Consider the following 26,357-nt stretch of genomic DNA (forward strand, 5'->3'; position numbering starts at 1 on the left):
ACAATTAGTACAAAGACTCTGAGGTGGGTCTGACTAACTCTATGCAAAGAAAAATAACAATCCAGCTAGGGCATAATCAGAAAAGAGCAGTGAGATACGAGATGAGGTTAAGAAAGGTAAGGGCTAGATTTAAGGTTTTGTAAGCCATGGAAAGAAGTCTGAAGTTTACACAAGTGTAATCAAGACAAGGCTCTCAGATTGTTCTAGACCTGATAGTAATATTATATAATTTACAATTGAAAAATCATTCTATCTACTGTATGAAGAATGGGTTAGAATGGATTTGGGGGAGGTGAGTAGAAGACAAGCACATAGGTATAGAAAACAATTAGAAAGTTAATACAGTAGGAAGAAATGATGGAGGCTTGGACTAGGATGGTAGAGAAGGTGGTGATGATGGCAGCAGCAACAGTAATACTAAAGAGGAATAAAGTATTCGCAATATCCTAGTCACTGTTCCAATTATTTCAGAGTAGATAAAGTATGAAGTAGACACTATTTTTACAATTTTACCAACATGAACACTGAGGTGCAACAAAATTAACCTGTTCCAGGTCACAGAAACTGCATATAGTGAACGGGATATGAACCCAGGCAGTCTGACTCCAGAACCAGCTCTTAACCATTCTCTTACTATAAACTATATAGTGGTGGTAGAAAAAGTTAGATTAACTTCTGATAGACTTAAAAGGTAGAATTATAGGATACAGATTAGATGACGATGCCATTTACTGAGATGGGAAAAGACAGAGATGAAGGTTTCAGAATTGGCCACGACAAGGAAATCAAAGATGCTATTTTGGTCAAGAGAATCTGAAGTGACTATTCAAAGGTCCAAGTGGAGGTTTTTAGGATACTAGCTATATCAGTAGGAGCGCTTGAGATATGTCAGGACCAGAAGTACAGAGTTGGGTCATTTGAGTAAATAAATGGTATGTAAGGTGGTATGAAAAATATGTGGATGTAAAAAACTGGAAGTGCAGAAAAAGGCCTGGAGTATTTCAAAATTTAGACTCAAAGCAGAAGAGGAGTTAATAAAAGAAACGAACTGAAACTGTCAATGAGGTATAAGGAAAACCAATGCAAAAGGAGAGTTTAAAGAAGGAAAAATGTGAAGAAACAATCAATTTTAGGGAAAATAAGAGCAGTAAAATAACAATAGATTTGGCAGCACGAAGACAATTACTGACTCCAAGAAGAACAATTTCAAGGAATTACAGAAATAGAAGCACAAATGGAGTCTGCTGAGGAAAGAATGTGACATGAAGAAATGCAGCAGCCACTACAGGCAACTCTTTCCAGAAGTTTGAATAAGGTACTATAAAAAGTAATCAATAGTTAGAGAGATATGTAGAGTGAAAGGATTCCACTATACTTTCAGGCAAGAAACAGGAAAGCACATTCTGCTGACAGGAAAGATCCAGAGAGAGAAACTCCTCACATAAGAAAGGGAAGGGATACTATTATACAAAAGCAGAAAGAGGTGGAATATGAAGCACCTGGACTTGGGTAGGAAGAGAAACCCTTCTTCCACACTACAGAAGAAAAGGCAGGGTTTAGGAATAAAAGCAGACAGTTGAGTAAATGTGGTAGTCGGAAACATGAGAATATTCTTGTGTGATGGTTTCTATTTCCTTAAAGAACTCAGGCAAAAACTGAAAGCACAGTGGGGTTAAGGGAGAAGAGACAGAGAGGACAAGGAGGGAAACTGTCATTTTGAGAGAACAACAAACATTCTAAGATAAGAAGATAATCAGGCAGTCATGATAACTTTAATATGAATCCAGCCATCACAGTCATGTATTACTAATCTATCAATGTTTGGCATTTGTGTGCTAACATAGAATGTGTAGGTGACTGGGTCTGACCAAGACGGTGGCTTTTCCAGGTATGTACGATGAAGGAAAATATGTCAAGAGAGGTTGGGGTATTTGAAATGACTGAATTTATATATGTAAAATATGTATTTCATAAACAATACAAAATAATTTTTAATTTATAAAATATCACAAAATTGAAGAGCTTTCTATTGTGTCAATTATCAAGCATCGCTAGAGAAAAAGATGTTTCATGTATCTCAGCTTCAAATGTTTAAGAAACATTATAAAAAGGGATAAATTTAAAAGATTATAAACACAGCTGACTAGTGATAGATGTCTCTCTGTTGTTCCTTCTAAACATTTTTCTACAGCCTTAGTGATACATGTTTATAATTGTTACTAAATTGTTTATTATGAAAACTGATAATATTAAGTACTATTTAATATTCATTAGTATAATTACATCCAGATGAATTTGTAAAATAGTTTTCTTTCAGCATTTTATATTAGAACATACTGCTTTTAAAGCAAGACTTAAGCACACAAAATAAATCATCACAAAGCAATGTATCAGAAACCGTTTTCATTGTTCTGTTTTCAAACCAATTAGTATCACCTTACACAAAACAGATAACATGATAACTTAATTAGTTGTAGCATTTTGTGTATTTTATATACACAATAGGCACTAAAAGTAGTTATTTTTTCTTAAAATAATAACCTTAAAGGGAAAAAATTCTTAAAATAGGTGAAGGCAAAATATTGCAATACTGAAGCATGCAATAATAAAAATAAAAATTACTATAAGCACTAAAGCTCATACTCATAACTACCAAACTGTGCCATTTTCTGTAATTACAAGCTTCAAAGAGCTTGAATTCGTAAAATGAAATATTTTGAAACTGGTTCTCCTAATTCATCTACACCTGGACACAGTATATTATCAATAACAATATTCATATCCACCATCGCATTTACAGAACACTAGTGAAATACTGTAATAGAGGCTTGAAAGGTTTTAAATGCATTATTTGGAATTCACATAACAAGACAGGTATTATAATCCCTATTTACAAGTGCAGACATAAAAGCTTAGAAAGATTAAATAACCTATTTAGGGCCTTTCTGACTCACACTTTCTCCTACACCAGTAGTTGTCAATTTTTGCTATGAATCAGAATGATCTGGAGAGCATGTGTGGGAAAAAAACCCCAAAGTACATCTGGTCTCACTGTCAAAAATTTTGAAGGTCTAAGCTGATGCTGATGCAGGTGGTATGGACAATATCTTGCTGCCTAGTAACACTGCCAAAGAGTTTTTTTCTGTGTTATTTTGTTTTTAACTAGATTGAAGTGATAGGGGCGGCAGGGATGGGGACCTCTGTAGGCTCCCAGTGCTTAAATTACCTAAAAATCAATCAGCTGAGAAGCTTTACTGTAAATTACAGTTGCTATGAAGGTGAACGTCGTTAAGAGACAAAAGGACACATTCAATAAGGACATCTGGAGATAAGTCAACATATAAGTAAACAACATTAATGAAGATGACAGTGTGGTAAGGCTCCACTGAAAGGGGAGAAATCTTAAGCCAATAGGCCTTATAAATTCAATAAGTAGGAGTTTCAGAGGGTGAAATTAGTAAATTAGGGGGCTCACCACTCTATCTAAGGATCAACTGATTATGTGACATAGGCAGACCATAATTGCATATTTATAGGTCTCCAGCATTCTAAAACAGGACTCGGATTCTCTATTATTTAGACGTCTAACATAATAAAAGTACGTTTGATTCAATTTCTGATAACTGTATTAGGATAATCATAACCTATCTAACTTCTCCTGGGTACTTACAATAAGGAATATTACTAAAAGAAACTTGCCAACTAACATTATGCTGTAATACTGCCTAGAAGGAAGGTGAGTCAGATAAGCATATAAAGGTTGGAAACAAACAAAACAAAATCTCATGTTGAAAAAGTAATAATTAAAGCCTGGCTATTGTTTCTCCTAATATGGAAACTCACTGACAGGGTTTTCAATCTTTTTAGTCGCAAACTTCTTTAGGATCTGCTCACAAGAAAAAAGCACATACACTTGGGATTGTGTGTATGATTGCAGAGGGTCTTGGGAAACCACTCATGGTGCAAAGACCCTGGGTCAAGAATATCTACCTGTCTGTCTGTCTGTCTGTCTCATGTATTTGTACTGCTCCTTGAAGAGGAGGGCTACCCATAGGCAGTGTGCCCAGAGTAGCCAAGAAACTTTTTCATTGGAATATTCATAACATCCAGTAAGATCAAATCAGAGATATTATGTTGTCTGCCTCAAGTAAAACTCTATACATGTATCGCTTTTTTTTGTTGTAATCATTCAATTTGTGAAGACTGGCCAAAAGTTAAGTTAGTTCATGTAACTCCACAGAATGGCAGGCAGTGTGTAATGAGAAAAGTGGCACCTTCCAGCAGTTCGAGAATGCTAACACAACTAGAATTGTTATTATCCTAAAAGAAAATTTTAGCCTGTGCCTCTCCAGGATTACCCTGGTTAAAAGCATTAGGGAATTCAACTATAAAAAGAAAGGGTAATTTTTTATCTCTCTGAGGCCAACTTTTAAGACTCCACAGGTACTAGCAAGAGGGGGTGTAGAAAGAGCATGTGCCTTCTTATGACATCAGTGTAACCCTGGACTGCTGAAAATTTCAACAGATTAAGCTGTTTAAAACACCTCGCAGCTCAGTTTATTCCTCAGGTAATCAACAAATCATGCCTTGTACTATTAACGGAAAATGTCTATACTGGATGTTGAGCTTAAAATTTGGGATTACTGCTGCTTTCTGCACTATTTATAAAGTTGCAAAACCTGTTTACTTTTTCTCTTGGAAAGGCCTTCTTTGTCAAGACTACCTAGTTTGAAGGTTTTTTGTTTGTATTTTTAAAAAAAAATCTCAAGGGCCAGCCAGATTCATTAAGCTCTAAATAGTTAAGCTGGGGGTGGGGAGCAGGCAAGAGTAGATAACATAATTCATACCTTACAGCACAGGCTAAAGTTAATTTCTAAATAGTTGATGTGAGAGAAAAAGGATTTTGTAGGTTAATATGATTACAAAGCATAATGTTTGCATGGCATTTATTTTTACTCTCTTTAAAAGGAATGCATATCATTTTTAATTTTTTTTGAAATTGTTTCTGGTTCATGCCACTCTACACAGCTGAATACAAAGAATTAGAATATTTTACAGCTACTTTTATTATAGAAGAGGCATTTAAGCCCAAAGAAGTAAAGTTACTTATCACCAAATTCACAGTAGCTCTTAGAATCCAGGTTCCAGACTCTGTCTCCTCCCTAAACTAATGATTTTTCAACTTTTCACCACTTATTTCAGAAGATTTTAATTAACATATTATGCTGATTAATAAATGCTATATAACTGCCAAAAAGAACTTCTGAGCTAATAAAACAAAGAAGCCTAGTGATATTCTGATTCTGACTTTTCAAGAAAAACTTCCAGTCTGTGACATCAAGTAAAATCTGGCTGATACGGTTTACTTCTGTGTCCCCACCCAAATCTCATCTTGAATTGTACTCTCATAATTCTGTGTTGTGGGAGGGACTGGTGGGAGACGATTTCAATCATGGGGGCAGTTTCCCCCATACTGCTGTCATGGTAGTGTATAAGCCACACGAGATCTGATGGTTTTATCAGGGGTTTCTGCTTCTGCATCTTCCTCATTTTCTCTCGCCACCACCATGTAAGAACTGCCTTTTGCCTCCCGCCATGATTCTGAGGTCTTCTCAGTCATGTGGAACTGTAAGTCCAATTCAACCTCTTTTTTTTCCCAGTCTTGGGTATGACTTTATCGGCAGCAGGAAAACAGACTGAGACACTGGCCAAGGCCTGACTTGCCATCACACATGCTGTCAGGCTTGTGTGTAGGAACAAGTAGAGAAGAACTAAAGATTGTCATAACCTGCTACTGTAGTCATCCACTCTACTTCCCACAAATAACATGTCAATTTGTAATTTTGTGATTATAGAAAAGATTCTTAATCTTTAGATTAATTTCTTTCTATTAAATGAATCTTTTCAGAGGTCTGTTGTTTTCTGCTTGCTTGTTATTGGGGGTAGGAGGACAAAGTTATCCAAGCATTAAAATGACTTCTAAGAGGCACTGTGCGTAAGTTATCTCAACTAGTTTAGGCTCAGATAAGGCGCAGGCAGAAGAAATTAGATGCTGTAAATGTATTTGGCATATGAGTGGTCCAGATGTCTGTGGGCAGTAAGGAGGAAGCTGTGTGCAACAAAGAGAACTGCCACCTGACTCTAATACAAGTATCCCCTCCTGCTACCCTTCCACAGCCCCCATCCCCTAGCACTGAGCTTAGCACTGTTCTGCTGAACATCTTTCCTACTTATTATACAGCAGATCTGTCAGTGCCAGACCCATTATACGCTAGACATTATTTCTAGTCGCAGGGGTTATATTAGTTTTAAAAAAAAGAATTTCTAATATGCATGGAGCTATGAAAGGAACTTGGAAGGACTTTAAGCTAAGAAGTAGTAAAATTATCAAAATTGTATTGTTAAAAGTCTCATATTCTTTACATATTCTTGTATTGTTTCACTGGTCATCACAAGCATGTACCAGTTTTGTAATTTGAAAAATAACAAATAAAGAAAAGAACTGCTGGCAATGTAAAGGAGAGCTTGGAGGGCAGGCAAGACTGGCAGTTAGAGACTGGTTAAGGGACTGTTCCTATCAGCAACACAGGTGATTAGAGAAGAGGAATTGAAGACAGGTAACACTAAAGGGAAAAGGAGTAGTAAAGAGATTGAAAAGACAGTAATATCAATACGATAAATTAATTGCAAGTCAGAGAAAAAAAGGTAAACAGGAGAACTTTCAAATATGGGGTTTAGGCAGACATTCGAGAGGTGTTTATAAACATATTTAAAAAAAAAAAAGCAGGATACAAAATTTTATTTATTTATTTGTTTGTTTGTTTGTTTTGAGACAAAGTCTTGCTCTGTCACCCAGGCTAGAGTGCAGTGGCGTGATCTTGGCTCACTGCAATCTACACCTCCCGGGTTTCAAGCAATTCCCCTGCCTCAGCCTCCTGAGTAGCTGGGACTACAGGTATGCACGCCAGCTAACTTTTTGTATTTTTAGTAGAGACGGAGTTTCACCATGTCAGCCAGGATGGTCTCCATCTCCTGACCTCGTGATCCGCCCACCTTGGCCTCCCAAAGTGCTGGGATTACAGGCATGAGCCACCGTGCCTGGCCCAAAATTGTATTTATTATATGAATACTGTATACATTACATGTCTCATAAATATATATGCATAGGAAATTCATCAACATGCTAACAGTGGCTGGCTCTGGATGGTAAGTCAATCAAGTTTTTAAATATTCTTTTCCACATATGTACAACTATTAAATATCAGTAAAAATACATATAAAAAAACTTTTCCCTATATCTTTGAAATTTATTAAGAATGTGTACTTTTGTGTACATCTTGTATATTTTTGAACCACATTCCTTCCAAAAAGCAGTTTCCCTTTAGTAATAAAACTCTATGATTGTAAAACTCCTATGAGAAAATCTGGTCAAATGGCAAACCATTCTATATTTCATAAACATATTACACTGTCCATAATTAATTCTTCTATCTTTGTAAACTCTCACTAACTATGCGTTTATAATGGTGAACCAATCACAGTAGTTGTGTATTTTCTTTTCTATTCAGGAAATTCACCAGCTGAGAGAGGTGACAGAATTGAAAGCAAATATCTTGTTGTTATTTGATTACCCAGTAATCACTGTAGTCACTTAACAACTGGATACCCCTACTGTGAGCCGGTTCCACAGATATCTGCATGACTGCCTCCCTCACTTCAAATGTCAGCTTCTCAATAAGGCCTATTAGGATTATCCTAATTATAAGAGCAACATGTCCTTATCATCACTACTACCATAGGCTTTCTGATATTCTTTTACTTGTTTCATTGTTTTCAATTCACTTATGATCTAATATATAATGTAACTTACTAATTCTATTTAGTGTATATCTCACCTCCTAGAATGTAAGCTCCTGAGGTCTAACTTGGATTTTTGTTATTCTTATTCCCAAACACATCCCCAACCCCAGAGCTATGCTTGGCAAATAGTAGATGCTCAAAGAAGTATTTGTTGAATTAATGCATGTATTAATGAATAAATCTATAAAAGAGTAAATGAAAAAAATTAAATGACTAGTTTTTAAAAAGTACATAATATTGTTTTACAAATAACCACCATTAATATTTTTTACTTTAGATATCACTAATTCCCTGCTTAAACATTTGTAAATACCAATTTAGCCTATGTGGTTCAGCAAAGTTCTCTCTTCATACATATCCCTGTTAAAAGTTTTCCTTTAGATTCAATAAACATGAGAATTACTTATACAAATCAAATAACTTCTCTAATATATAAAAATTTAAAACTATAAACTTTACCAATAATCATATAATACAGTTTTAACTTTTGCAATCAGAGCTTCCAAATCACCTCATTTAAAAATGTTCATTTACTACTGAAGACCACGGAGAAACTCTATAATTTTTCATCTAACCACATGAGAGGTTGATTTTTTTTTTTTAATCCTTAATAGTGAACCATAACAAGGGAAAAGGAACAAGAAGGCAAGGGCAAACATTTAGTTTACTCCAAGTTAAAGAGCAATTTAAACTACTTTCAGTTTGCTATGCCTCATGGCTATAGCACCATCTACTGTTTACTATGCATAAATGCTATGAGGGCTGCTAGGACAAGAGTCCTTTGTCACTTCATTTTCAAAAAATGTTCACCCACATGGAGGCAATCATGTAAGTGTATGTCTAATTTGATAACAATCACATGTCCAATATGGAAATGTAGAAGTGAAAACTGAGAAACCTTTGTGGTATTAGAAAAATAAACCATTTACATAACTCTGAAACAATAATACTCTTTAAGAAAAAAAGGACAAAAGCAAAACACAAATTATTAAAAGGGAAAAAATTAAGAGATATTTTAGAACCTTGTTAACGGAATATTTCAAAATGCAAAATTCTATAAAAAGTAAACTATCACATAAAACAATGAGTTTATATTTGAATATCTAAGATATCCACTTTTAAGAATTCTATATAGCCTTAGCCCTTTTTCCCTACAGACAGCATTACAAGGCCTCAGTAAATTAACAACTCCCAGTTAATTACATACATTTTAGTATACTAAAGCATGACTATTTTAGCTTATTCAGTAGTCTGTAACAGGTAAATTTCTTTAGTGGCCAATGCCACCGTCCCTACATTTACAATGCTAACATTACTTACACCAATATAGGTTTTCCCGATATCCTAGGATGTCTTAGCATTTCTGACATAGCCTCTTTTGTCTCTTCCATTCTCTCTTCATCACTGGAATCCACAACAAATATTACCCCATAGGATTCAGCATAGTAATTCTTCCAGATTCCCCGAATTCTTATTCCACCTCCCAAGTCAAAGATGGTGACTTCAAACTTTCCTTGTCTAAGGTTAATTTTTGAAAATCCAACAGTGGGAGCTACATCTTCAGGGTATTCTGTTTCAAATGATACAAAAAAAAAAAAAAAAAAAAAAAAGAAAATCTTTAGACTTTAATTGATAACATTAATTTTTCAACTAAAATTTTAGCACCAAGTGAAGTATTTAGCATTCACTGACAGAATAAACATTATATGGAAGCATACTGGTCTGGGGACAGGCCAGAATATCAAACTAGAAATTTTACTCCATGCAGATAGGAATCTTTCTTTCTCCTGATATAAAACCCGCACTTAGCATATAGTAGGTACTTAATAAGTAGCTGCTGAATTAATAAATGAGTAAACTGTCTTGCCTTTAAGGTTATTTACTATCCAAGTTACAAACAATAAAAATGTCAACCTTTCAATACCACAGCTATCCCTAGGGGCTGTTAAAACATCTGTGGAGTTATAAAGAAAACCATGAACACTTAGAGAATAGAAGAGTTTAGAAGAATCAAAGAATGAGAGAAGCTATAAAAATAAGATCGCTGTTTTTTAATTAGCTGAATTAAAGCTATATTTGCAATAAAGAGACGTTTAAGGGCAGCTTACAACAAAAAGTAGATTTCATTCTTTCTATAGGAACATATTTTGGAAAACATAAAGAAGATACAGGATGTATATGAACTGTCAAGGAGTGATGATGACAATAAGAGATTTAAAAGATACCTGAGGATCTTAAAAGACATCATAGGAGAGACAGAATTTAGGCCTTAAAGCTGTGTAGGATTTAAACAGGCAGAAGAGGAAGGGAAATGACAAAGTAAAGGAATAAGAACAAATTGAACATTGTGCCTGCAGCAAATCCTTAAGATTAGGAACGCAAACAGAGGAGGGTTCTGAAGATAGAGAACAAGGAGCTATTGAAAATATCTGGCAGACCAATGATATAATCAAGGTGACTGAAATAGTGCTTTATTAAGATTAATCTTGCAAAAGTCTCTAGACTGACTGGAAGTGATAGTAATAGCCTCTTTTCAGAGAGGCATGAAAATAAAGGAATAGAAAAGAGAACTCATGAAAGATTAATGGCCTGCTGATTCATGGCTATAGAGAAGAGTTCAAACTTCATATTTTTTTCTTCTATTTTTTCTTCATCACTGGAATCCACTATAAATATTATCCCACAGAAAACACTGTTCAGAGCTGCATGGTCAAAACAATAGCCACAAGCCACATGAGACTTTTTAAATTTAAATTTAAATAAACTAAAATAAAATTAAAAATTCAGTTTCTCAGTTGCATCAGTTACATTTTAAGTGTTCAAACGCCATATGTGGTGGCTGGATACAGTGGCTTAGGCCTGAATCTCAGCACTTTGGCAGGCTGAGGCAGAAGGATCACCTGGGGCCAGGAATTTGAGACCAGTCTGGGTAATATCTAGAGTTAAAAAAAAAAAAAAAAAGCCACATGTGGCTAGTGGTCCATCCTACTGGACAGAGCCAACATAGAACATTTCCATCACTGCAGAAAGTTCTACTGAACAACACTGGTGTTTAGAGGGTCTTATTTCCACATTTAGCAAAACATGTGCTATTACAAAGATTAATTTGAAAGGCATTCGCTAAACTTAGGTGTGACTGAGAAACAGACTTGCAAGACACCAATCTCTTGGTAAGCGCCTTAGTGAAGTTTACACAGCACCTGAAGAAAGTTAAAAGCCACTACAAGTCATACTTTTGCTAATACTTTCATTACCTAGAAAGAGAAAAAGGTAAAGTTAGACATATAAGCAGCATGATTTTCCAGAAACAGGATTACACTAGGCATTTAAAAATGTGATCTAAGCCTAACCAGAACTAGTTTGTGTGGATAAAATAGGCAGCTGTCTTTCAGTATGAATAGAGAGGAACCCCAGGCAATCATCCGTGAAAACAAATCAACTATGCTGAAGTAGGAATAAGGGAACTAACAAGTATCAAACATCTCCTCGGTACCAGGACTTTGTTAGGCATCAAGGGTGCAAAGAGGTATATGATTGCTGTCCTCAAAGTACAATGTAATATAGAGAAGCGGAATATTAATAGGAATAACACAGAATTTGTACGTTCTTAAAGAAAAAAAAAAAACCTGGAGATGATAGCGTGTAGGAATTCAAGGGAAAGAAGTTGAAAAAGGGAGGGGCAAGTTATGGTCTAGAAAGGCTTTCAGAGAAGAAATGAAATCTTGAAGACTTCATTGTGAGTGAACACATAAAAGCTACATAATTGTAACGGAGAAGGGAGAACTATATTTTAGGCAGAGGGAGCAATTCAAGTACAGATAAAATGATGGCAATATGCCCAGTAAACCAATTCAGATTAAGGAATTTTTGCAAGGTTATATTGTAGGCAGAGACAGGCCTCAGAGGTCTTCAGGACTCCCAAAGCCTGTTTTTTTTTTGATATGTGAACACCTTCTATTCTTTCCTCTGGTTCCTACTCAGCATTTGTGTTTCACAACTTAAGACTAAATGTTCAGGTACAACTTTCCCCATAAATCCCTTTCCGATGATTCTTCCTACTTCTACTGTCACCTTTACCTCTATCATAATAACCTGTCCTCTGCTGATCGTCACAATAGCCTATACCTTCCGAACACATGGGACCATGTCTTTGTATCCTTAGCATTCAGCACAAAGTATATAGGGCTCAATACTACACCACCAAACCACTGAGATAACTGAAGCTGCTGTCCCATACATCCATCCTTTCTTTTGCCCTTCCATATATTTATCCATCTATCCTTGTACATGTATTTAGGGCCCATTATAGATGAGAAATCATACAAGAACCAGGAACAAAAAGACGCATGGTCCTCAATTCTGAGAATTTCAGTAAAGTACATGTGGTAAGACACCATCTCTAGAAAGTCCAAGATAAAATGCAAATATATAATCAATCAATTTTTGAGCATTTCTTATAAGCTAAGTACTATGTATGGTTTTAGAAATACAAAGATTAATAAAATCCATCTTCTGATCTCACAGAGCTCTTAGTCTATTGAGGAAATACACACACACACACACACACACACAACTACATATGAAACATATATATATATATATATATATATAATTTTTTTGTTTTTTTCTCTTCACAAATCACAAATAACTACAATATAATGAAGACAAGGTAATATCCAAAAATGCTAGGGACCAAGCTAAACAAATAATTTTGCACCAAAAATAACAATAGTTCCCTATTAGGAAACACTATTTGATAGTCAAGAGAATCCTAGATTTTTTTTACCTAGGCTCATGACTGCTTACAAGACTATAATCCCCAACTACTATGGCAGCTAGGGGTGGCCATGAGAGGAGGCTAGCTAGCGATATGTTGTTAAACATCTGGAGGAGGAGAACCCTGATACATGTATGGTATCTGCCAATTTCCAAAGTATAAATACTTCGACCATGGCCGATTTCAAACTCACAATAGGAGGTACCTGAACACAGAGCTGGGAAGAGTTACGCATAAAGGGATCTCGCTAGTTCAAATGAGCCAATATGAACAGCAGGTCAGGAACCCCACTGCTTCTTTTCAATGACGTGAACCAAAATGATGCAGCAGCTTCTGGTTCAGCTCCTAAAGGAAAGGAGGATGGCCTCCCCTTACCCTTTACCTCTTCTTTGTAGCTGAAATGCACATTTTGTAGTGAACTACCTTCAACCATGTAGGTGAGGGAGAACACTGAGGATGGCAAAGCAAATAGAACAGAGAACTGAGTACTAACACAATGGAGCTGACAAACCTATCCTAGACTATTTTTGCCTAGGCTGTTATGAGAAAGAAATAAACATCTATCTTGTTGAACCACTGTTATTTTAGGTCTCTGTGAGAACAACTGAACCTGTGTCCAACTAATGCAATTACTGACAACCATGAAGAAGAGAAGTTTGATCTAAAAAAGTAAAGTTCCAGAAAGGGGTATTACTTTTATATTAAGAAGTTATAGAGAAACAAAATAGAAAGAATGAAACCTAGTATTTGAAAGCACAACAGGGGGACTACAGTCAATAATTTAATTGAACATTTAAAAACAACTAAAAGAGTAACACAAAGAATAAATGCTTCAGGGGATACCCAATTTTTCATGATGAAATTATTATGTATTGCATGCCTATACAAAAATCTCATGTACCTCGTAATATACACACCTACTATGTACTCACAAAATTAAAAATAAAAAAGGAAAAAAAAGCTATTGTGAATAAAAAAATTAGCTAGGCATTGTGGAGCACACCTGTGGTCTAGCTACTCTGGAGGCTAAGGCAGGAGACAGCTTGAGCCCAGGAGTTTGAGATTACATGAGCTATGATCATGCCACTGAACTCCAGCCTGGATGACAAAATGATACCCTGTCTCTAAAAAAACAAAAAAATATGGACCAGGCTCAATGGCTCATGCCTACTATCCCAACGCTTTGGGAGGCCAAGGCAGGAGGATCACTCAAGGCCAGGAGTTCAAGACCATCCTGGGCAACATAGTGAGACTCATCTCTACAAAAAATTTTTTTAAAATAAAAAATAAATAAATAAATAGAATATGGATTTTTAAAAAAGCTATTGTAGACACTACAGATAAAAGAAACTGAGGGTTTGGATTTAGCCAATGGCAACACAGTCAGAGAGGAGGCAGACACATCTGAAAAGAAACTAGCAGACAGTTTTTTCTCAATTTCGCACAGAAACAACAACAACAAAAAAGAAGGTTGAGAAGAATCAGAAATAAGTAGAAAAGTAGGAGCCACGGGAGAGATGTTTTAAGAAGACCTAGGCGCTTGGTCTAAACAATTAGGACACCAAAATGAGCAAAATGCCTTTAGAGAATTTACAGCCTGAAGAAGTAGAGAGATACACAAACAAAAGGCAATTAAGTAGTGACCAAGTAGGTATCAGTAAGAGGAGGCCAAAAAAGCGGACATGGTCAGTTCTACTAATCAAGGTAGTAACGGTTGGGGCAGTTGGGGATTAAAAACGACTTTATAAAAGAGGGGATTACATGACAAAAATACATCTTTAAAGATCAGTAGATATTCTCTCTAGTTAAAGAAGTGAGAACAACATAAAAATATAAAGGAAAGAGAAGGCTTAAATCTGGGAAGTTTCAAGTAGTTGTATGAAATTAGAGTCCTAAAAAAAACTTCAAAGTAAGAAACTGAAGAGTAAATATGGGATGAAGGACAAAAAGAGAATGAAGGGTGGGGCTCAAAGTTGAAGGCAGTTTTGACATTAAGCATTTTCTAGACTCAGAAAAAGGAATTTATGAATATATGGAGGTGGAATACATAAGAGAAAGGAAAGAGGATGTTCTAAGCACGCCCAGTATACATAACAAATTAGGTAATCTGATTAGCACATTCTAAGATGCCTGCTCCCATGAATGTCAGGCTTTAGAGGAATGGATAAAAGAAGGTTAGAAGAAAGTGTCACGGCCTCCAGGTCAAAACTGGTTTTCCACTTGTTTTCGTACGGCCCACAAGCTAAGAATGTGTTTTACATTTTAAATGACTAAAATAAAAGAAAAACATTTCATAACACAGGAAAATTATATTAAACTCAAATTTCAGTGCCGTAAATAAACTTTCAATGGAGCTTAGCCACGCTCATTTGTATACGGATTGTCTTTTTTTCCCTTTTTTTTTTTTTTGAGACGGAGTCTCACTCCGTTGCCCAGGCTGGAGTGCAGTGGCGCGATCCCGGCTCACTCAACCTCCATCTCCCAGGTTCAAGCAATTTTCCTGCTTCAGCCTCAGGAGCAGCTAGGATTACAGGTGTGTGCCACCACACCGAGTTAATTTTGGTATTTTTAGTAGAGATGGGGTTTCGCCATGTTGGCCAGGCTAGTCTTGAACCCCTGTCCTCAGGTGATCCGCCTGCCTCGGCCTCCCAAAATGCTGGGATTATTACAGGTGTGAGCCACCGTGCCCAGCCTGTATACAGATTGTCTATGGCTGCTTTCACACTACGGTGTAAAAGTTTTGTAGTTCAGAAGGAAACTGGATGACTGCAAGGTCTAAAATATTTACTATTCAGCTCTTCACAGAAAAAGTTTGCTGACCACTGGTTTAAATGATGGTGAGTGTCCTGTGAAGATATAACGTAGAAGATAGCATAGGCATAGGCTTTAGAAAAATTCATAGACAATAACAGATGATTTACTTCTAATTTACTTAACATTACAGAGTAGCATTTGAGGTGAGAAAATGTTTTTCGCCAAGAGTGAGTTTTGCAACCTGTTAATAAATAAATGCCCTTCCACTATTTAGTAAGCACGATGTCTTACTGCAATCATCAGTTTCCAGAAACAAATACACGTTATGCATTTCTCCCAATTCTTACCCTTTAGATCAGTGGCACCAGGGACCAGTTTTGTGGAAGACAATTTTTCCATGGACTGGAGGGTGGAGGTGGTTTCAGGATGATTCAAGCACATTACATTTATTGTGCACTTTATTTCTATTATTATTACATTGTAATACATACTGAAATAATTATACAACTCACCATAATGTACAATCAGTAGGAGCCCTAAGCTTGTTTTCCTGCAACTAGACAGTCCCAGCTGGGGGGTGATGGGAGGCAGTGACAGATCATTAGGCATTGGATTCTCATAAGGAGCACGTAAACTAGATCTCTTGAATGCGCAGTTCACATAGGGTTCATGGTCCTCAGAATCTAATGCCACCACTGATCTGACAGGTGGCAGCACTCGGGCAGTAATGTGAGTGATGGGCAGAGGCTGTAAATACAGACGAAGCTTTGTTCACTGGCCTGCCGCTTACCTCCTGCTTTGTAGGCTGGTTCCTAACAGCCCACAGACAGATATTGGTCCATGGCCCCGGGGTTAGGGACTCACGTTAGATGCCTTACTGGTGATACATTCTAGGTGCCCAACAAAGTCACTAGCATAGATACTGCTATATTGTAGCACAAAGCATTAAATTAAGATTACCTGGCCGGGCTGGGCGTGGTGGCTCATGCCTGTAATCCCAGCACTCTTGGAGGCCAAGGCAGAAGAATAGCTTGAGGCTAGGCATTCCAAACCAGCTTGGGCAACATAGGGAGACCCCATCTCTACCAAAAAAAAAACCTAATAAATTAAAAATTAAAAAAAAAAGAAGACTAGCCAGCATTCAATGAGATACACTCAATGAGATGTAGTATGTATGATATATATTCAATATTCAATGAGATGCAGTATCTATGATATAAAGCCATTTAATGATATAGAGGCCTTATCTATAACTTAATTATAAAAATTACTTATCATATTGAAAAAAAGCATCAAGAGATTCAAAGAGAACTGTGCTGCCTAACTATACTTCTACCTCTCTTTCATATAAGCACAGGCATGTGACTAACTTCTAGCCAGGAAAATGTAAGTAGAAGATAGGTATCCTTAAAAGCAGGGCAGCTCATCTTCTTGAATTTTCCTTCCTATTGTCTAGAATACAAACACTATTCCCTCTTAGCAGATCAAAGGCATCAAGGAGTCTCTGCATCTCTGCATGTATTCAAATCTGAAACATGGTAATAGTCTGGTCCCATTAATCCAGAGCCTACTTGCCATGAGTCACCAGTATACTAAGAATATAAAGTAATGGAGTGCACAGTATCTGTACCAAATTAATAAGGAATAAAGCAACTTAACATAAATAAATAATTCAGAATAATTTAATAGAGTTCAGAAAGCACATAAATATTTTCAGCTTACCTCCTTGGATTCCCTTTGCTGTTGCGGTTTTACCAGCATTATCAAGTCCCACCATCAAAAGAGTCACCTTTCTTAAAATAATAGAAATTTAAAAATCACTTTCTTTGTTAATTTAGTATTGAGGAAAAATAAATGCAAATTCATTAATTCAATTAACATTTAAGGAGCACCTATTAAGCACAAGAAAATCTGTTGGATGCTAGGGAGTACAATAATGAATAAAATATAGATTCACAAGCAAATTCATGAAAAATACCTTTAAAGGATCATCCTTTTGTTCTCTAAGCAAATAAAGTAAAACTGTACAATAGATAATCCAAAAGACAGAGAATAAGGGAAAGAAGGAAGATAGGAAGGTGGGGAGACAATCTCTGAGTTATCTATCATGGCTAAAGAATCAACTTCCTAGTTTATTGAAAGCTGACAAATTATCACAAATCTATTTATCTTATGAAAGTACATAACTGTTTTTAAATATGTAGCATCTTACCAAATATAAATTTATATATAATAACATGATTATGAAGTGCTAACATTTTGAGAGAAGGTTACTACAATTGTAAAGTTTAAAATATTTCTCATGATACAGCTAAACTCCACAGGAAAAAAACAAAAAACAAAAAAACACCCAGTTCAACTTAAAAACTGAAGAAACATAAGTCCAGATAAATTAAGTAATCTGGTCAAAGGTCACACAATGAATCAGTTACAGACTCAGAACCAGAACCCAATTCACCTAATTCGTAGGGACTTATATGTGGGACAGGTATAAAGGAGCAAACCTATTATACTGGTCCTAGTCCTATTAACTTGGTGATTCCGTTTACCACTATATAGTCATTTCTGTTCTAGGTTGAACTTTGCACAATATAAGAGGTGAGGCAGTTCATTACCACCATGGATTTGGAAATGAAAACTGCCTTGGGAATACACAGAAAAAAAGCCACAGCTTAACACAGCTGCCATATTTAAACCATAGGGTATGATCAATCTCCTATGGAGTATAGTTCTTCTTTAGCAATCATCCCACGGAGGGTTGAAAACAGAATTCAGATGGCTGTAAAGGGTGTCCTTTCATTTCTCTAGGCTTTGCTCTCTTGGATTTAGACTTGTGGAAAAAAAAAAAAAATCAGGTGTACTCGAAGGGGCCATATAACAAAGACAGAAGACAGAGGTGAGAGTATGAGGCAGGCTAGTTATGGGTCACAAGCTGAGAAACAACAAACTTAGTCTGGCAAAAGCCAAATTGATAATTTATTAAATAAATAATCACTGACCATCTTCTATATACCAGACACCAGTGTTCTAGGTATTTGAGATACACTTGTTTATTACAGCAACCACCACCATAATAAAACAAAAACAGATAAAGAAATTCTTCCTTGTTAAGCTTACATTTTAGTGACAAAAGACAGCCAGTAATAATACGATAAATAATAAAGTGTAGAAGGTGATTAAGTACTATGGGAAAAAAATAGAGTAGAACAGGGCTGGGGGTGGGAGGAGGAGGCAGGTTTACATAGGGCGGTCAAGGCAGACCTCATTCAGAAGGTAAAAATCTGAGCAAGGACTTGAAGGATGGAGTCATGCATATATTCGGGGCAAGAGAGAATCGCTGGTGCAAAGACCCTTAGGTACAGAAATGCAGGAAGGTCCAAGAATCGGCAAGGAAGCCACTGTGATGAAACCAAGTGAGAAAGGAGCAGAATAGGAAGACAGGAAGTCAGAGACACATCAGAGACCAGTTCATGTAAGCCTATATGCCATTGTGAGGATTCTGACTTCTACTATGAGTAAAATGAATTCCATATTAATTTCCTTTGTTATCTAGGAGCTTTTATCTTCTCTAGATGTTTCAACCATCCCATACCTAGCATGGGAAATAAACAGAAGCTGTGTCTATACTTGACTCAGTGCGAGAATAAGGTAAATCACAATAAGCAGCACTCCAGGGCCCTATTCTCAATTGGCTGGTGGCAAAGCCAGTGGGAATGCCACAAAGACCCACAGCAGATTATAGATTTATGGAGAAGAGGTAGTAGGCAAGGTCCAGGAACCTCTATCCATCTGGAAATGTACCTGCATTATCAACTATGAAAAATATGAATTTACTTCCTAAGGAAGCTGTAAGATATTAAGAATATAATTTTATTATTTTGTTTGAATTCATAATTATGAATTAAATAACTCATAGAACTATCAAATATCAAAGAACAAGATTTAAGTACAAAATAACTTCCAAAACCAAATATAGTAAATGACTATTCAGAGAAGATGGATAACATAGCATTTAAAATGAGTAGCTTAGCAAAGCATGGAGGCATATTTCTGTAGTCTCAGCCACTCCAGAGGCTGAGGCAGGAGGACTCCCTGAGCCTGGCAGGTCAAGGCTGTAGTGAGCCATGATTGTGTCACTGTACTGAAGCCTGGGCAACAGAGCAAGACCCTGTCTCAAAAATAAAACAGGCCAGGTGTGGTGGCTCATTCCTATAATCCCAGCACTATAGGAGGCTAAGGTGGGCAGATCACTTTGAGTTCAGGAGTTCGAGACCAGCCTGAGCAACATGGCGAAGCCCCATCTCTACTAAAAACACAAAGATTAGCTGGGCATGGTGGCACACACCTGTAATCCCAGCTACTCAGAAGGCTGAGGCTGGAGAATCGCTTGAACACAGGAGGCAGAGGTTGCAATGAGCCGAGATCACGCCCCTGCACTCCAGTCTAGGCAACAGAGCAAGACTGCACCTCAAAAATAAAATAAAATAATAAAATGAAATAAAACAAGCCAGGTCAGGCCTGTAGGTTCATTCCTGTAATCTCAGCACTTTGGGAGGCTGAGGAGGGCAGATTACTTGAGCTCAAGAGTTCAAGACCAGCCTGGACAACACGGCGAAATCCCATCACTACAAAAAAAAAAAACACAAAAATTAGCCAGGCTGGCAGTACATGCCTGTAGTCCCAGCTACCTGGGAAGCTAAGCTGCGAGAATTGCTTAAACCCGGGAGGCAGGGGTTGCAGTGAGACGAGATCGTACCACTTGTACTCCAGCCTGGGCAACAGAGTGAGATGCTGTCTCAAAAAATAAAATAAATAAAATTAAAATTAAATGATAAAATAAATATTTTAGATAATTCAAGTTACTAGAGATACAATGAATTGGACTAAAGTAACGCTAATATTAAAGCTAACTCAATTGTTCTTTATGTATACAATGCATTTCAAGATCTACAGTGCTTTAAACATTGCCATGAACCAAAGCAATTACTTTTGGGGAATAAATCCCTGTTTTCTACTAGTTTACATCATTTATTCCATAAATATTAAGCACCCCTTACATAGCAGCAAACAAATATCCACAATTATTAGGCCTCATAAACCTTAGAGCCTAGAAAGAAAAAAGGCACTGGAGAGGTAATTACAGTAACATGAGATAACTGTTATAAATTAGGAGAAGCAGTGGGCAGTCATAAGGATAGACAGCAGACCACAGAGTCCACTCTGGAAGTCAGAGAAGACAATACCACAAATAAACAAATAAGCATCAAATGAGTTGGCAGTTCCTGGAAACATCACGAAATCTTTTCACATCCCTTACAAGTCAAAGTAAAAATTCCCTGATACACCAATCCATGAAAAATAACTCCTTGTTCTCCATTACATAGAGCATCTCACGTTTTTCTCCATTCTTGTCAAGATTTCAGTTTTTTAAAAAAACAAACATCTAAATACATATATACTGTGCATTTTGAAACACTGTTCCTAAGGCCACCAAGAAAATCAGCTTTTACCTTAAGAGTCTGTCTTTATTTATAGGCTATTAGGCTCAAACAAACAAAAATGTCCTTCAAAGAAGGACTTAAAATAGTGTTGAGACTGGCATAAAATAATTCTATTTCTATTTTCACTTTGACTACCTTTGCAACTAGTTAATTTTTAAGATTATGCCCTATTCCTGGAAAAGGCTTTAATTAAATGTTTTAGGGAATTAAAGCATTACTGAATAGACATAACTAATAAGCAGTACAAATAAAAATCACAGCATGAATTACTGCAAAGCCTGATAACGAAGGATTAAATTTATACTTTCAGGACAGAATGTGATTAAAAGGTTAACATTCACCTAAAACTCAGGCTTCTATAAAGAGGTATAATTTATTTAACCTATGTTAAAATGTACACGTAGCTACAGCTTTTTAAAACATGATAAATTGGACGGGCACGGTGGCTCACACCTGTAGTCCCAGCACTCTGGGAGGCCAAAGCAGAAGGATCACTTAAGCCCAAGACCAGCTTGGGCAACATAATGAGACTGTGTCCCTACAACAAGCTTTTTAAAAAATTAGCTGGGAATGGTGATGTGTGCCTACAGTCCTGGCTATTTGGAAGGCTGAGGTGGGAGGATCACTTGAGCCCATTGAAGTTGCAGTGAGCCATGACTGCACCACTGCATTGAAGCGTGGGCAACAGAATGAGACCCTGTCATTCATTCATTAATTCATTCATACATGCATGCATACATACATATAAAAATATGTTAAATTATTATTGGGAACAGTTTGGCTGTGGTGCTGTATGACAACAGAAAGATGAAAGATTGCCAATATCTCTTAGTCTGATGATTATCTGATCAAATACATTAGCCCTTCAAATTGAAAAAATAATATACAGTGCTCTTAGGTTTACAGTGTCTACAAAAGTTGACACTAGCAATAAAATCAATCATTTAATCATTTGGTCAGATGGTAATACAATTAAAGCACATTAAGCATTGTGGATACAAAAATGCCTCAGACATCATTTCTGTCCTGAAGTGCTCAACCTCTAGTGAGAGTGACTAAAACATAAATACAAACACATTCTGACACTACGAAAGTTTAACATCTTTAGCTATATATGTAAGATGATAAAGGAATACACAACAAGGGGACTTTATCCAGCCCAAAGTTAGGGCAGAAGGTCAGAGAAGCTTTTTAAGGTAATGCCTAACCTAAGTTCTTAAAGTGAGAAGTTAGCCAAGCAAGGAAAAGGTGAAAACAGAAGGAAGCTGAAGGGATGCCAGAATGAGAACACTGCACGAGAAAATACCACTCACGTTATGAGTTGATAAGTAAGGGGTTAAGAGGACACCTCAGTATAGCAGCCTCAAACAAAAGAAGAACATAGTCACAACTCAATACAACTATGTAGTGAGTCTAAAGGGAACTTGACATACTTCTACTTCAGGAACCAGTAAATGAGCATCCCTAGTCCAAAAATCTGGAATCTGAAATGCTCCAAAATCCTAAACTTTTTAAACACCAGTATGACGCCACAGTGGAAAATTCCACATCTGACTTCATGTGACAGGTGGCAATCGAAACTTTGTTATGTGTACAAAATTACTTAAAATATTTTATAAAATTACCTTCAGACTATTGCATATACAACATAAATGAAATTCGTGTTTAGGCTTGGAGGCCATTCCCAAGATACTTCGTTTTATATATATATGCAAATGTTCCAAAATAAAAAAAAAAAATTGATAAATCTTAGGTCCCAAACATTTCAGCTAAGAGATAATCAAACTGGGCCAGGCACAGTGGCTCACACCTGTAATCTCAGCACTTTGGGATGCCGATGCTGGTGGATTACTTGAGGTCAGGAGTTTGAGACTAGCCTGGCCAACATGGTGAAACCCCATCTCTACTAAAAAAAAAAAAAAAAAAAAAAAAAAATTAGCCAGGCCTGGTGGTGCACACCCGCAATCACAGCTACTCAGAAGGCTGAGACAGGAGAATCACTTGAACCCAGGAGGTGGAGGTTGCAGTGAGTTGAGATCGCACCATTACACTCCAGCCTGGGCAACAGAGCAAGACTTCGTCTCAAAAACAAACAAACAAACAAAAAAAGAAATAAACTGTATTATCAAATAATTAATGATGGAACCTTTCCAGAAGTTGAAAGTGATCACCTCATTCCTAATATTATAGTCATCCCTAGGTCTTTGATTACTAGAAAGGCTGAGATACAAAGAACTCTGAAGTATTATAGGATTTACAGTATGCTATACTAGTAATAAGTAACATAAGAGGAATTATGGGTACTCTGAAATGTAGCCACAAACTTGGTGTTAGAGACCTGAGTTCAAGTGCCAGATTTGCCGTTTCTAGGCTATACGACACATTACTTCTCAGAATTTCATCAATAAAATAGGATAATAACAATAGCCATTCTAAAGGGATGTAATGAAAATTAAATAAGACAGGCTGCAATGAGTTGGGATGATGTCACTGCACTCTAGCCTGGGTGACAGCGTGAGGCTGTTTAAAAAAAAAAAAAATCTAACCACAGCATTTTTCTGCTTAAAATCCTTATAGAAAATCAAGTCTCAATTTGGCAGCCCCCACTTCTGCCACTCCTGGGAGGCCTGCCATGCCAAGGATTCCTTCCATGCCAGGTATTCCCCCAGCCCTTCACAACCATCCCCGCTACTTTTTATACAGGCTCCTCTAGCAGAACTTCCCTTAATCAGCTCTGTAGCACCTGTATCAAATGTGCTGGGCACACAATAGGCTTCTCTACTGAAAGAAACAACAAACATTTTCTGACCCCCATTTGCTGAGTAAATATTAAGTAAAATTAAAATACATTAGATTGAGAAAGTACTATAATGAAGTTAATTTATACAAATCTTCACATCAAAATAGCTCATATTAAAGAATGTTATTAAATCCACATACATCAAATTGGCTGAAGTTTTCTGAAAAAAGCTTACATGCTCATGGTTTCTAGGTACTAATTAACAGAAAGACTTTCAAAACTGAAATAGGGGTCTCAGCAGCTCAGGCGGCGGGAGGAGTGCCAGTAGCCAGGCAGCCCAGCTTCGCGAAGGCTCTCAGCGCCGTGGCCCACAGGTGCCCAGCAAGCGCCCTTCCCGCCGCCAAGATGCCCAAGAGGAAGGTCAGTTCAGCCGAAGGGGTGGCGAAGGAAGAGCCCAAGAGGAGATCTGTGTACTTGTCAGCTAAACCTGCTCCTGCAAAAGTGGAAACGAAGCCAAAGAGGCATCAGGAAAGGATAAATCTTTAGATTTAAAAAAAAAAAATGCAAACAAAAGGGAAAAAGGGAAAACAGGTCAAAGTGGCTAACCAAGAAACTAAAGAAGATTTACCTGCAGAAAACGAAGAAACTAAAACCGAGGAGACTCCAACCTCTGATGAAGCAGGAGAGAAAGAAGCCAAGTCTGATTAATATAATATACCATGTCTTATCTGTAGTCCCTGTCTCCCTTCTTGTACAATCCAGGGTATTTTTATCAACTGTTTTGTAAGTGCAAGTTTTTTAGTAGCTCTAGAAACAATTTTGAGAAGCAGGAAATCCCACCTCATTCCATTGTTAAGTTTTTTCAGGAGGTGAAATAATTCTCTGGTTGTTTATTTTTCATGAAACCAGAAAACAGTATGGGATACTGAATCACAGCAAGTTTTGAGTGTCCTGGACGTCAGCTTAACATTCCATAGATTAGGGCTGAGTTTTTATATATTGTAATACAAAATATACTAAATGGCAATACAGAGTCAGAATCCTGCATTTAAGGTCTTGAACATTTTAAATTACTCCTATTCCCATGTTTTTTTCACAGAATTGTTTCCTAAAGAAAACCACTCCGCGATCGTGGCTCTCCCTGTCGGAACTGTGTACACTGTAACAGAAGCCCTGTTTTCCTGAGAACTGTGTTAATGTGCTGTGGAAGATTGAAAATTTGGGTATATCGTGTACATGGTATTAAACTGTGAATTGGTAGAACGTGTACAGCTTACCAAACACTTGTAGATACTGGCTCTTGATAATCCTCTTAAGAAAAATTTGCCTCCAAATGTTAAGTTGGAACATCACTATAACTATTTTAAAAAGAGGCCGGGCACCGTGGCTCACGCCTATAATCCCAGCACCAAGGTGGGAGAATTACTTGAGCCCAGGAGATTGAGACATGCCTGGGCAACATGGTGAGACCTTTTCTCTACAAAAAAAAAAAAAAAAAGCCAGGCATCGTGGCACGTACCTCCCAGTTACTTGGGAGGCTGAAGTGGGAGGATCATTTGAGCCGGGGCAGTCAGGGCTGCAGTGAGCGGTGATCACTCCTCTGCACTCCAGATTAGGCAATAGAGCAAGACCCCCTGCACTCCAGACTAGGCAATAGAATGAGACCCTTTCCTGAACGACATTATGGCAATCATTTGAACATCTACAAATCTAAACTTCCTCATCTTTTAACTAAGGAAGATAAGACTTTCAATATGTTAATTACATAAAAGCTATTCCTTTTTTTGGTGGGGGATGGAGTCTCGTTCTGTCACTCAGGCTGGAGGGTGCAGTGGCGAGATCTCGACTCACTGCAACCTCTGCCTCCTGGGTGCAAGCAATTCTCCTGCCTCAGCCTCCCAAGTAGCTGGGATTACAGGAGCCTACCACTATGCCTGGCTAATTTTTTGTATTTTTAGTAGAGACGGGGTTTCACTATGTTGGCCAGGCTCCTCTCAAACTCCTGACCTCAAGTGATCCATCCACCATGGCTTCCCAAAGTGCAGGGATTACAGGTACGAGCCACCATGCCTGGCCCATAAAAGCTGTTTTTTAACTTCAAAAATATTCTGCAAGTCAAAGAAAATATTTCACTAAAAACACTAAAATCAAAGTTTGACACATCGAAACTCTATTATCTAAAACATTTAAAAATACATGGAGCAAGTTCTAAATTTTAACATTAACATATAAATTCTAAAAGTAACAAATACATATACAAAAAAGACTTCAGAACAGGGTTTTGTGATACATATGTGAGAATTTTAAAGAATCACTATACGACAAATTGATAGAATGAAAAAATGTATTGAAAAAAGTGTGATTTTATTGCAGAAGTACGCTATTTTCTGACATTTCGATTCAGATCTAGAACCCCATATTATAGCAAAATCATTATCTAAATTTATTGAGTATGAATAAATAGTGAGAAGGCCAAACTTGGGTTCACAGCCTGCTTTAAAGCCTTGATCAAGTCAAATTCTTAGCATCCATTTTTTCATCTCTAAAATATAAGAGGGTAAAATAAGAGTGTCTCTAGGTCCTTTTCTATCTTAAAATTCTAAAATTCTTACTATGCATAATCAATTAGAACTAGAGGGATAAAAAGAGATGTAAAATATTCCAGTTCATCATACAGTACAATAGATAATCCTCACTAATCTGTATGTACAGGTTAATTAGAAAA

At 36.9% G+C, this 26,357-nt stretch overlaps 1 protein-coding gene and 1 pseudogene across 11 annotated transcripts in view; one reads left to right on the plus strand and one right to left on the minus strand.

The window, feature by feature from the left end:
* ARL13B (ARF like GTPase 13B) overlaps positions 1–26,357 on the minus strand; it is a 71,351-nt gene that overhangs the window by 39,100 nt on the left and 5,894 nt on the right. For 5 of the 11 annotated variants that reach the window (XR_012431757.1, XM_065539285.1, XM_005548379.3 and 2 more), the window contains exons 2-3: positions 17,114–17,184; positions 9,181–9,430 (exon numbers count right to left, since the gene is read on the minus strand). The exons of 1 other annotated variant lie outside the window; for it this stretch is intronic. Coding sequence is in view for 9 of the 10 variants with exons in the window: in XM_065539285.1 (XP_065395357.1) it covers positions 9,181–9,430; positions 17,114–17,184 (321 nt within the window). In the remaining variant the exon portion in view is untranslated. Of the gene's footprint in view, positions 1–9,180; positions 9,431–16,351; positions 16,474–17,113; positions 17,185–23,867; positions 24,126–24,260; positions 24,303–26,357 lie in introns of all 11 variants that reach the window. 5 more of the 11 variants (XM_015446573.3, XM_074033643.1, XM_065539286.1 and 2 more) reach the window with 3 other exon arrangements.
* On the plus strand, positions 24,038–24,428 carry LOC107129007 (non-histone chromosomal protein HMG-14 pseudogene; annotated as a pseudogene).

This window comes from Macaca fascicularis, chromosome 2, assembly GCF_037993035.2.
Source record: "Macaca fascicularis isolate 582-1 chromosome 2, T2T-MFA8v1.1".
NCBI classification, from domain to species: domain Eukaryota; kingdom Metazoa; phylum Chordata; class Mammalia; order Primates; family Cercopithecidae; genus Macaca; species Macaca fascicularis.